Here is a 14,239-nt window from a genome sequence, read left to right on the forward strand (position 1 = left end):
AGATATTTCAGTTTATCCCTCGTATCCCACAGCAGATATAGCAGCGCTGTCAGTGTGTGTAGAGCTGAGTGATTGGAGCTGACTGGATGATACAGCGTTTCCCTTTTTCACCCTCTGCCATTTACGATGCTCTGTCACGCCGTGCTGCGCCCACTAACCCACCCACCAAACCCCTCAGCCACCCCCCTCGCCTCGAATAAGGAGAAACCTCAAGGCTGGTACTAAATAACAACAGCATGAGATCAATGGCAGGGAAAAATAAAACAGCCAAACATAAAAACCGTACAGCAGCAAAGAGGGTAATGAGATGTGGCAGGAGAAGGAACAAATGATAAAACACCCTATTTTTCCTTCCTTCCTACATTCTTCGGGGGTTGTGCGCTTGGTCATGACATAGTAGTAACTGTGAGTAACTGAAGTGCTATACTGTAAAACTTGCCTCAACACAAGAAACGGTCAACTGTAAAACATTCAGCTTTATGTGGAAAGGGAATGAAACCAACAGGTTCACAAGAGTCTGCTACCAGTTCTGCTAGTTATGGCTGCTCTTAAAACCAATGTAACAGGCTCTCATTTATGAGGTCTGGCTTGTACACATACATTCACCCCTTGCTGATTGGATCACTGTATACTACCTCTGCCAGGTTGTAAGGAGTGAGGTTGAGTGGAAGAGTGAATAATATTCCTCTAAAGGAGGATGGTGAGAGACGTAAGGTATGAAAATACAGGGATACAAGACTGGCATGCAAACAGAGAAGCAACTTTGGGAGGTGAAAAGGGGAGATAAGTTGGTAAGCAAAAGGTGCAGGGGACGATTGACTTGACAGCTGAGAGTCTCACGGCGAGGTTGGTTGGCAGTAGTTGGATGGGATGGATCAGGGACAGAGGTATTCCCCAACCCTCCTGTTTCCTTCACATTGATGAAGTTTGATATTGCCCTTCATCCACTAATCCTTTATCACTTAACCAGTGAATGGAGACGTGTTGAACTAACTGCACTCGTCTTTTCAAAGGTCTAAAAACATAATAACGTCAAGTGATGATGTAATAACATCCCAACATCAATGTCTTCATGTATTACTTCCCTTGTTTTGATGGACATGGAAGAGTCCGAAAAGTGCAAACCCCATCAATCTGGCACTCCAGGCAGGCTCAAGCAAACGTTCAAAGTATTTAAACGATTTCAAATCTGGATGGCAGATCTGGATGACACCAGGGCAAATGGTGTCAAATTAACATGATGAGAAAACTTGCCTGAAACCTGAAGACTTGCATTAGCTCCAGAAACTAACACCTTGTCTTCAGCTCAGCAGAGGCTATCAAAGTCTTCTGCTGTTCAGAACTAACCCAGTCAGTGGCACCAGCAACCATCAAGCTCAATCCAACCAGATATTTCTACTATAATACTGTAATGAAAACATGACTTTTGTTGTGAAGATTACATATGACTGATGTTTAATGTGCTATGAAGGTTGATGAATGATACTGTAACATTCATGAAGGGGTTATGAATTATTTCATAAAGATGTTATTGATGCATATGTATACCACCTTCGGATTTGCCAAAACACACATACTGGTATATATCCACACATACAGACTCAACTTGTATTACAAACACACATACTGGTATATATCCACACATACAGACTCAACTTGTGTTACAAACACACATACTGGTATATATCCACACATACAGACTCAACTTGTATTACAAACACACATATGCATAAACACACACTCACATGAATACATAGACACAAAATAACACACAAACACACATATTCAGGCAACATTTTATTTCAAAATAAAAGCCTATTGTATAATGGAGACATGTATTTTTGTTGTCACCGTACCCAACCCTATGACACCAAATAGAGAACAGGCTTGGAGCAAAACACGGTCAGCCTTGCCCTTGCCCGTAGCAGTGCCTTACTCATGGCCACCAAGGCAGTAGGGGATAGCAACTGAAAAGTGATGTAGGTGTAATTAAACTTGTCTAAGACCAAAAGATTTGTGTAAGCTAAGATTTGTCCCTGCGCTAATGCCTATATTTAAGATTAGCAGGTTAACACAGTATTGTGGCCTGCAGGAAACCTAGGTTAGACACCAGTCTGTCTAAATGGTACTGTGACCTTGATAACTATCTGTGAGGAGGTGAAATGTGTGGTGCAGTGTATCAAAAGTGGTTCTGTAAACAATGATTACAGGCTATATACAGTTGTAAGTCGGAAGTTTACATACACTTAGGTTGGAGTCATTAAAACTTGTTTTTCAACCACTCTACAAATTTCTTGTTAACAAACTATAATTTTGGCAAGTCAGTTAGGACATCTACTTTGTGCATGACACAAGTAATTTTTCCAACAATTGTTTACAGACAGTTTATTTCACTTATAATTCACTGTATCACAATTCCAGTGGGTCAGAAGTTTACATACACTAAGTTGACTATGCCTTTAAACAACTTGGAAAATTCCCGAAAATGATGTCATGGCTTTAGAAGCTTCTGATAGGCTAATTGACATCATTTGAGTCAATTGGAGGTGTACCTGTGGATGTATTTCAAGGCCTACCTTCAAACTCAGTGCCTCTTTGCTTGACATCATGGGGAAATCAAAAGAAATCAACCAAGACCTCAGAAAGAAAAATGCAAACCTCCACAAGTCTGGTTCATCCTTGTGAGCAATTTCCAAACGCCTGAAGGTACCACGTTCATCTGTGCAAACAATAGTACGCAAGTATAAACACCATGGGACCACGCAGCTGTCATACTGCTCAGGAAGGAGACACGTTCTGTCTCCTAGAGATGAACGTACTTTGGAGTGAAAAGTGCAAATCAATCCCAGAACAACAGCAAAGGAAGTGAAGATGCTGGAGGAAACAGGTACAAAAGTATCTATATCCACAGTGAAACGAGTCCTATATCGACATAACCCGAAAGGCCGCTCAGCATGGTAGAAGCCACTGCTCCAGAACCACCATAAAAAAGCCAGACTACGGTTTTCAACTGCACATGGGGACAAAGATCGTACTTTTTGGAGAAATGTCCTCTGGTCTGATGAAACAAAAATAGAACTGTTGGCCCATAATGACATAGTTATGTTTGAGGAAAAAGGGGGAGGCTTGCAAGTCGAAGAACACCATCCTAACCGTGAAGCCCGGGGGTGGCAGCATCATGTTGTGGGGGTGTTTTGCTGCAGGAGGGACTGGTGCACTTCACAAAATAGATGGCAGGATGGGGGTAGTAAAATGATGTGGATATATTGAAGCAAAATCTCAAGACATCAGTCAGGAAGTTAAAGCTTGGTCGCAAATGGGTCTTCCAAATGGACAATGAGCCAAGCATACTTCCAAAGTTGTTGCAAAATGGCTTAAGGACAACAGGTATTGGAGTGGCCATCACAAAGCCCTGACCTCAACCCTATAGAACATTTGTGGGCAGAACTGAAAAAGCATTTGAAAGCAAGGAGGCCTACAAACCTGACTCCGTTACACCAGCTCTGTCAGGAGGAATGGGGCAAAATACACCAGATTTATTGTGGGAAGCTTGTGGAAGGCTACCCGAAACGTTTCACCTAAGTTAAACAATTTAAAGGAAATGCTACCAAATAATAATTGAGTGTATGTAAGCTTCTGACCCCCTGGGAATGTGATTAAATAAATTAAAGCTGAAATAAATCATTCTCTCTACTATTATTCTGACATTTCACATTCTTAAAATAAAGTGGTGATCTTAACTGACGTAAGAGAGGGAATTTTTACTCTGATTAAATGTCAGGAATTGTGTAAAATTGAGTTTAAATGTACTTTGGCTAAGGTGTATGTAAACTTCCGACTTCAATTGTACATTGTTTGGAGAATAGAATAAAACAATCGTATATTCTGATGGGCTGAGGTCCAAGCTCTGTAACAATATGAAGCATTAAATAAATAAGTTATATTGTTCAAGTACATTCACAAAGTACATTTACATATACCTGGAATTTGATTTGGAGAAATGGTGAATAATTACGATAAACATAATATACAGACAGAATATATTGACAAGGAATTTATGAATCTGCACACTATTAACAGCAAAAAACAGAATACATGCACATACAGTGGGGAGAACAAGTATTTGATACACTGCCGATTTTGCAGGTTTTCCTACTTACAAAGCATTTACAGGCCTGTAATTTTTATCATAGGTACACTTCAACTGTGAGAGACGGAATCTAAAACAAAAATCCAGAAAATCACATTGTATGATTTTTAAGTAATTAATTAGCATTCTATTGCATGACATAAGTATTTGGTACATCAGAAAAGCAGAACTTAATATTTGGTACAGAAACCTTTGTTTGCAATTACAGAGATCATACGATTCCTGTAGTTCTTGACCAGGTTTGCATACACTGCAGCATGGATTTTGGCCCACTCCTCCATACAGACCTTCTCCAGGTCCTTCAGGTTTCGGGGCTGTCGCTGGGAAATACGGACTTTCAGCTCCCTCCAAAGATTTTCTATTGGGTTCAGGTCTGGAGACTGGCTAGGCCACCCCAGGACCTTGAGATGCTTCTAACGGAGCCACACCTTAGTTGCCCTGGCTGTGTGTTTCGGGTCGTTGTCATGTTTGAAGACCCAGCCACGACCCATCTTCAATGCTCTTACTGAGGGAAGGAGGTTGTTGGCCAAGATCTCGCGATACATGGCCCCATAATACGGTGCAGTCGTCCTGTCCCCTTTGCAGAAAAGCATCCCCAAAGAATGATGTTTCCACCTCCATGCTTCACGGTTGGGATGATGTTCTTGGGGTTGTACTCATCCTTCTTCTTCCTCCAAACACGGCGAGTGGAGTTTAGACCAAAAAGCTCTATTTTTGTCTCATAAGACCACATGACCTTCTGCCATTCCTCCTCTGGATCATCCAGATGGTCATTGGCAAACTTCAGACGGGCCTGGACATGTGCTGGCTTGAGCAGGGAGACCTTGCATGCGCTGCAGGATTTTAATCCATGACGGCGTAGTGTGTTACTAATGGTTTTCTTTGAGACTGTGGGCCCAGCTCTCCTCAGGTCATTGACCAGGTCCTGCCGTGTAGTTCTGGGCTGATCCCTCACCTTCCTCATGATCATTGATGCCCCACGAGGTGAGATCTTGCATGGAGCCCCAGACCGAGGGTGATTGACCATCATCTTGAACTTCCATTTTCTAATAATTGCGCCAACAGTTGTTTCCTTCTCACCAAGCTGCTTGCCTATTGTCCTGTAGCCCATCCCAGCCTTGTGCAGGTCTACAATTTTATCCCTGATGTCCTTACACAGCTCTCTGGTCTTGGCCATTGTGGAGAGGTTGGAGTCTGTTTGATTGAGTGTGTGGACAGGTGTCTTTTATACAGGTAACGAGTTCAAACAGGTGCAGTTAATACAGGTAATGAGTGGAGAACAGGAGGGCTTCTTAAAGAAAAACTAACAGGTCTGTGAGAGCCGGAATTCTTACTGGTTGGTAGGTGATCAAATACTTATGTCATGCAATAAAATGCAAATTAATTACTTAAAAATCATACAATGTGATTTTCTGGATTTTTGTTTTAGATTCTATCTCTCACAGTTGAGGTGTACCTATGATAAAAAATGACAGACCTCTACATGCTTTGTAAGTAGGAAAACCTGCAAAATTGGCAGTGTATCAAATACTTGTTCTCCCCACTGTACATGCATTTGTATAGATGAAAGTTGAACAGCAGTAACCCAGCAAACATGGGACGTCCTAAAAGACATTCGGCGGCATTCCCATTATGTCCCTTAAGAGTTTCGGTGTGATGTTCTGAGAACATTCTAAGAACGTCGCGTGATGGTCCCAAGGGAACATTTTCTGGGAGACATTTGTCTAGTTTTCTGTAAATTCCCAGGACATCACAGAGAGACATGTCAGGACCTTTTTAGAGCGTTCTTAGGAATTTCATTTTACTTGTTCTTAGGACGTCAAGTGATGTTCCCAAGGGAACGTTCTCTGGGAGACCTTTGTCTAGTTCCCTATACATTTCCAGGACGTCACTGAGGACCATGTCAGGACCTTTTTATGACCTTTTCAGGATGTTAATTTTAGTAGTGCTTAGTACGTTATGTGGTGTCCCAAGGGAAAGTTCTCCTTTTTCAAAAGAAAATGGTCACAGGATATCCCCGTACGTTTTTAGGACATTCTTGGGGGGTTCTGTCATGGTCCCCTGGAAGTATTGTCTAGTTCCCAGTTTGTCCTGGGGACGTCACCGAGTACGTTTTTAGTACGTTCTTGGGACATTGTGTTATGGTCCCCTGATGTTTTTGTGTAGTTCTCGGTTTGTCCCAGGGACGTCCCCGAGAAAGTTTTTAGGATGTTCTTGGGATGTTGTGTGATGGTCCCCTGGAGCTTTTGTCTAGTTCCCAGTTGGTCCTGGGTCTTCCCCGAGGACGTTTTTAGGACGTTCTTGCGATGTTGTGTCATGGTGCTCTGAAGCTACCCTGGACAATCTTGGAGGCATTTGTCACGTGATTGTCCTAGGTGTCCCAAATCGTTATAAGTAAAGTAATGAAATGTTATGGGTGTTTTAAGGTTAGTGGTAAGCTGTTCAGCTAAAACAGTGTGGAAATCTTTAATCAATGACAATGTGATTACATTTGACATGATAACTTCAGTAATGACTTTTCAATATGACCGCACCTGGGATTTAAACTCACAACCTCTAGATTTGGGACATGCTGATCTTTCTGCTGTGCCACAAAGTCTGTAGAATTTCAGAAGTCCCTTACATATACATTACTTATAATACACCTCTGCACTTAGCAAAAGCATGCCATTTAATTATCAGGATAATCTGACTATTTTTTATTTATTTCACCTTTATTTAACCAGGTAGCCTAGTTGAGAACAAGTTCTCATTTACAACTGTGACCTGGCCAAGATAAAGCAAAGCAGTTCGACACATACAACAACACAGAGTTACACATGGAATAAACAAACATACAGTCAATAATAGAGTAGGGAAAAAAATTTATAATTAAAAAGTCTATATATATATACACATTGTGTGTAAGATTCAAAAAATACCTCCTAAGATTCTCTCATTGATTTAATTTACTTATTTCAGTTTGGGTTTTTAGTAAAGTTGTCTAATGTTGGTGGGGCATATTATTCTGTTTAAAACTGACTCGAAAAATACAATAGTTTTTCTTGAGTGTATTTTAAACAGAGTGTATTTTTAGAGTAGGAATAGGATTACATGTGGATTACATGTGAAATCAGTCAATGATACAGACATGGTGGCATAGAAGGAAGATTGTAATGCAGTGAACAAAGAGGTTGTGAGTTTAAATCCCAGGTGAGAACATGTATATAAATAATAATAATAATAATAATAATAATAATTACTGTATGAATAAACATACACAATGTGTGTAAAATATGTACGTTGAAACACTGTATGTTAAAAGCACTGTGTGTGTGTGTGTGTGTGGGTGTGTGTGTGTGTGTGTGTGTGCGTGCGTGTGTGCGTGTGTGTGTGTGTGTGTGTGTGTGTGTGTGTGTGTGTGTGTGTGTGTGTGTGTGTGTGTGTGTGTGTGTGTGTGACTAGCATTGCCAAAAGACAAAGCGCTATAATGGATCACTAGACAAAACCTCCAGGAGACCATGACATAACGTCCCGAAATTGTCCTCGAGACAAACTGGGAACCAGACAAAACCTCCAGGGGACCATGACACAATGTCCCGAAATCGTCCTCGAGACAAACCGGGAACTAGACAGAACCTCCAGGGGACCATGACACAATGTCCTTTGGGTCGTTCCCGGGTCAAACTGGGAACTAGAAAAAATCTTCAGGGGACCATGACACAATGTCCCAAGAACATCCCCGGGACCAACTGGACACTCGAAAAAAAACTTCAGGGGACCATGACACAACATCCTGGCGACTTTAGGCGTCCATTTTGTGACCTCCTAACGATTCATTATTGTTTGCAGGGAAATATTGCAGATGACATGTTTAATACCAGGGCCTACAGATTCATTAAGATATTTTTTGATCAGTGTGTGTGTGTGCATGTGTGTGTGTGTGTATGTGTGTGTGTGTGACTACATTTCAATGTGTGCTTGTCAGTGTGTCTATGTATGAGTATTCCTGTATGATGTGCATGAGTTTGTTAGTGTTGTAATTGGCAGTGGGTGCTGGTACTGTATGTGCATCAAAATGACTGAAGTACTACAATAAAAAATATATATTTTGGTTTGTTATTACATGATTGGTTGAAGTTATTACATTATTCATGAAAAAAAGTTGGTAAGAATCAGTTAATGTAATAACCACCGGTTAATGGAATAACTTATTACATTTAGCTTTAGAAAATATTACTTTTACCGTTCAACATTTTATTATGTTTATCGGCAAATTATAAAATGGACCGGGGGTATTACCAAATATTTTTTTCTACAAGTTATTACAAATAGAAAGTTATTACATTTACAGTTGTTACAAGGTGTGAAAATGATTTATATAAAGGTCATAAATATAATATACATTGCAGAGGTTCCACCTTGTCAGAAGATTTTCTTTCCTGAAGCATTATAGGAGCTCAGTATTCATTGATTTATTCATATCACTCAAAGATTTCAGTCAGGTTGTGCGTGACTAGTTTAACAAATGGCTTCATAACATTGTTTGTTTAAAATAGTGTCTGTAAGGGAGGAGTATCAGTCCTCTGGCCCAGCAATCTGGTTATAAAACCTATAAACAACATCTTCTTGGCCAATTCACATGCTGTGTGTTCTTGGCCTGAAACCTCTGTCTCCCCTAGCCCATCTCTCACCACACTAGAACCCGGAGGGCCTCATCAGAGCTGGGGACATGTCCTACAATATCCCCTGACATCTAAGTGTGAAAACACTTCCCCCACCCCTCCTTCTTCCTCTCTCACTCCCTCCCTTTTCCAGTCCAGTTGGAACCGTCTGTGTAGGCTGGGAACGATCTTCGCACTGAACCTGGCCAGATTTGTGTGTGTGCGCACCGTACATGCATGCATTGCCAAATTTCACACACCTGGGCTCTCCCTGACTGGCACAAGGCTCCTTTTCCCATTTTCACACACACTCTCTTTTTCACACACACACACACAACACACACACACACACACACACACACACATACACACACACACACACACACAAAGGAATACAGAGGGGGCCGTAAATAGAGGTATTAGAGGAAACGAGGTGAGAGTAATCGCGCTTCCTCCAAGATGATGCGTGAAACAGAACGACTCTGGCAGGAGGGGTCTGAGAGGGGAACAGATTATGTTGGGAGTTCTCTCTCTCACACACACACACACACACAGCGGAGTGGGTGAGAGCCGGCACAGCAGTGTGCAGGAGACGGGTGTCCAGAGGCAGCATATGGTGTTGATGTAAGTGTTCTGCCAGGTGTGGTTAAGTGTGTTGGCTCTGCTCTGCTCTGGGAGAGAGGATTTTTGCACCTGTATATCACATGACTGCATCCTCCCTATTCACATGACTGCATCCCCCAGTGACTGACTGGCTGACTGACTCCATAATATGAATAGGGTATAAAAACCTACACTGCAAACTTGAAATACAGTATATTCAAAATGTCATTGACTTACACTGTGGATAAACTTATTAAAGTTGAGTAAGTAGGAATTTTGTCCACAAATGTACCCACATTTCTATTAAATGTAAATAGTTTATGATTAGTGAATGCCTTAATGTAGTTACTTTGTTAGATACTTCTCTCTATTAGCTGAAATCTTGTTTTTTCATAGACATTTAGCTGTCGGCTAGCTGTGTTGACCGCTATGAAGACATTGTGTCCCTCTGAGGCCCATGTTACTAGACAACCCCCCTGCACTTGCCTGGGCTGGCCTGCTCTCTACCTGGCCATAGCCAGTCTGAGAAATGTTCTAACAAACGTTTGTGCAATGAAACTAAATAAATACTGCAAGCTGACCTACAAAACTTATTTACTAGATTTATGTTAGACAAAGCAAGGATAGTGAACTTCAAAACGTGATGTAGTTTTATTGGAATTTGCAGTTGTTTGTACAGTAAGTAATGAATCTGCTAGCTTCTAATGACTGATTGCATCTAAATAGAATGCTACTTTCACCTGAATAACTGAAGGTCATTTAGAAGAAATTAAAAGATGCATGTTGTAATATCTACATTTTCATTTTGTATAATTTTAATGACATAATTGCAAATCTCCTTGTTGTCCTACCTGGAAATTGCCAGCATAGTCCTCTTCTTTGTCTCCTTCCCTGCCCTCCCTCAGAGCGATGAGGGTAAAGCCTCTGAAGTAAGCGGGACTGGATGCATACAGAGTCACTGGGGATCACAAACACACAGTCAGTGAAGAAAACAAACTGATGGGAAACAGATTGATAGGTTTAATAAAGGTATGCAAAATCTTAACGCACTAACCCTCCTGGATTCGTTCCTCATAGGAATGAGATCTTTATAGGCTATATCAATCAGAAGGGAAATTAGCTCTTCACTTGCTGACACAACTGGCAACTGCTGTCATTATCCGTGTCATTATCATTACTATATTGATATACAATAGCTTCCCTGAGATAATGTGTTCGAATAAAACTGTGACGTGATGAGTGATTGAGCCAACATGGGACTTTTGTTAGACCAGTGAATCATAATGTTAACTATAATGACCAATGAGTTCGCAGGTGGAGTCACCAAAATGAAGTTAGAGCATCACAAGTTGCAAATATTTCAGCGATAAACAGACGCCTATGAAGATACAGTATGAGGGCATTCTGGTCTGTGTACAACTCCTCTTTCCACAAGAGAGTTTGACTTGTCATAACACAGCTCTGACTTCTAGGCTATCACTTAGTTATAAATGACCACAACACTGTGTCTTCACATGAGTTGAACACAAAAGAGAAATAGAGTAAAGGCAAAAAATACCCTATTGTGTGTCAGACAATGTGCGCGGAATAGGACGGAATACACTACCTCTGTAAGTGCTCCCAGGCTGATAATTTTCTGGGTCCCCCTCGACTCGGAGCCGAAACTCGTTGTAGCCTTCCTTCCGAGTGCCCTGAGCCCGTAATATCCGACTACAATACCCGTCTGACTTCCCAGCTCTCTCCGATGGCTCTTCCGTGAAGGCGAATCCGGCGTTGCACAGCGCACTGGAGATAAAACACTGTAACAGCAGAATGCACAGAAATATTCCCGCTCCTGCCATCGTGAAGCGGCAGCTCTCGCTCCAGCGGATGCGAGCAAAGGTGGTGAAAAACGAGTGAGGATCAAGGGAGGAAAACACGCTTTCTTCACCACTCAAAACTCCAGGAATAGACGAAACTTGGAAATTGATAAGACTCCCCTCACTCGGGATACGAGGTAGCTGTCTCCGCTAAAGGTAAATCCATCCTGGAGAGATATAGAGTGCAGAGAAAGAATAGTTTAGGATGTGCACTCGCTCTCGCAGAATCGCACACTGATTTGTTGAAGAGCGTCTGACGATCAGTGGGTCTAGTGTTTGCTTAACTGAGCGCGAGAGCCTACACAGGGTCAGGGAAAATAGCGGAGCAGTGTAGCGCGTAGCGCGGCTGTCTCCAAGGCATGGACGCAGGCTATGAGCCCAACGACCTAAATGCACCTAGCCAACAGACTGGAAACAGACATTTCTACCAATGGCTGCAGTGATGGAGGGACGCGTTTGACATTCTAGCTGGAACCTGCCTGTGTGTTTGCTCAGCCGCGGACTCCCGCCCCCAGGCTCTCTTAGCCGACCGCACAGACAGAGACAGATGCTCAAATAGTAATTAATAATGCATGCTAACCCTCCCCCCCCTGCACAGTCTGTATTGTGTGTGTCTGTGTTTGAAAGAGAGAGACAGGGCCGATAAGCCCTTCATTTAGAGGGAATGAAGTTAAACACATATGGAATGTGGACCGAGCTTCTAGGGACTTCATTCTTAACCTTATATTGGCTTCTTTCACCAGCTGTTGCCACTGACAGAGAATGGTCACTGACAGAGAAGGAGAATAATCACAATAATCAATTAATCTGTCTCGAATGATGAATCAACAATGATCACAAGTTGGGGGCAGTCCATGTTACAGTTTTTACATTAGCCTGGAATCTATAACTGACCACAATAGACCTTGAAAAACAATAATGAAAGCAACACCAGAAATTATATAGGCCCACTGTCTTTGTTATAGCAGCAATATGAATAATGATGCCCTGACAAGCATTCTTCTGTGTCACCCACAATACCCATGGGGCCTCAGTGAACTTTCATCAACCATATATGTCAATAGTTCCTATGGTATAGGCATACTGTAATCCAGCTTTAAAAAGATTTTCTTTTAAATTAAAATTCTCTGCCCCTCTCATTCTATTCAAGTACTGTATAGTCTCTTGTTTCCCCGTTTCTTTGTTACCTCTGTCTCTCTAGTTCCCATGTTTCTGAGCCCTTGGAAATATGAGAGACAAAAAGAGCCTTGCTTGGACATGGGACTTAAGCAGGGTGTGCTAGTGATGCTGTAGACCTATACTTTATATCAGCACTTTATTACCATGTTTGATTACTATTACATCATTGATTATATACATCTTAATGGAGGTTTACAAGAAACAACACCAACATTCCAGGAGGGTAAAAAAAAGTCAAAGAATTGCGTATTTTCGTTTAGACTTTTGAAACAGTTGTGGGATTTGATTTCGCAGATGTGTAACAAGAAACAAGTAGGCTACAAATCGATAAACGGGAAGTGTTGGTGCAATCACACGTTTTCATTGATAATTTATCTAACCTGCGAGACATATGCTACTTAATCTTCTGTAACATTGTTTCAAAGCTCTCCCGCGGTTTATTTCATTCTTCAATTGAATACGTAGGAGGAAGATGAGAATATATACAAGCCTGCCGATCCGTCCAATGGATACGGACAGACGCAGTGCTCTCCGCGGGGAAGATGCTAGCAGAGCGGGGAAGGACGGGGATAGTTGGGTAATACACCAGCAGGTGTCATGAAAGCCTCCAATGCGGTCACAGCTCGGGTTGAAACGTTTTCATCCGCCTCTCGTCCTCCTACAACGCAACCACAGAGTAGACTATATAAAACTGCAGATAAAGGCAGCGTCGAGGGGATAAGCATAGAAGTCAGGCTTTTACTGTACTGAAAATAACGTTTTATTTTTTTTTATCAGCATGCGTGTCTCTGCTTCTGTTCCTTCTTGTTTGGGATGGGAAGGTTTGACACTGACTGAGAAAACGCCTTCAGTTATCTCAACAAGGAAACTAATAATGAGTCAGATTATAGTTTGCATATAGGCTGTGGTCAAGTGCTGTGTTTATAGATATTTGAAGAAGGCATTTTAAAGCAATGTGTATATTTATTTATCTTGCCTTTGATCCTATATGTAGCCTACAGGCAGGTCCATATTTATTGGCACCCTTGATAAAGATCATAAAGATGAGCAAAAAGATTGTATCAACTAAATTATACAAATGCTGAGCTATATTATATGCTAAAATTGGGACATTATATTAATTTATACTAATTCAATTGCTTAGAGAAAGAGGTTTTAGGGGTCAAATTTATTGGCATCCCTGTTTTCAATACTCTAGCACCCTCCCCTTGCAAGGATAATGACACTGAGTATAAAAAAAGAGAGAGATTGGAGAACACTTTGGGAAGGATCTTAGACCATTCCTCCATATAGAATCTTTCCAGATCCTTGATATCATTTGCTCTTATGGACTGCCCTCTTCAATTCAAACCACAGGTTTACAATGGGGTTAAAGTTCGGAGACTGATTTTGATTTTGTAGAAAATTAACACTTTCTTTGTGGATTATAAAGTGTGCTTGGGGTTATTGTCTTGCTGGAAGATTCCCTTTTGGCCAAGTGTCAGCCTCCTAGCAGAGGCAACCAGGTTTTTGGCTAAAATGTCCTGGTACTTGGTTAAGGTAATGCTTCCGTTGACCTTAATATGGGCCCCAGGACCAGTGGAAGCAAAATAGCCCCATAACATCAAAGATCCACCACCATATTTTACCGTAGGTATGAGGTACTGTTCTGCATATGCTTCTGTTTTTCAATGCCAAACCCACATGGCCAAAGAGGTCTATTTTCATATCATCTGACCATAACACTGTTCAGATGACATGAAAGTAGACCTCTTTGGCCATGCACATCAGCACACATCAAAATCCACAAATAAATGATTAATTGA

The 14,239-nt window shown here is 41.5% G+C and overlaps 1 protein-coding gene across 4 annotated transcripts in view; it reads right to left on the bottom strand.

The window, feature by feature from the left end:
• The window catches only part of LOC106587461 (spondin-1), a 145,520-nt gene extending 133,753 nt beyond the window's left edge, over positions 1–11,767 (bottom strand). For 2 of the 4 annotated variants that reach the window (XM_014175871.2, XM_014175869.2), the window contains exons 1-2: positions 11,003–11,767; positions 10,248–10,354 (exon numbers count right to left, since the gene is read on the bottom strand). In XM_014175871.2, the coding sequence (XP_014031346.1) occupies positions 10,248–10,354; positions 11,003–11,237 (342 nt within the window). In that variant the 5' untranslated portion in view covers positions 11,238–11,767. The remainder of the gene's footprint in view (positions 1–10,247; positions 10,355–11,002) is intronic. The other 2 variants (XM_014175873.2, XM_014175872.2) reach the window with 1 other exon arrangement.
• Positions 11,768–14,239: the final 2,472 nt, after the last annotated feature.

The sequence above is a fragment of the Salmo salar genome, chromosome ssa26, assembly GCF_905237065.1.
Source record: "Salmo salar chromosome ssa26, Ssal_v3.1, whole genome shotgun sequence".
Taxonomy (NCBI): domain Eukaryota; kingdom Metazoa; phylum Chordata; class Actinopteri; order Salmoniformes; family Salmonidae; genus Salmo; species Salmo salar.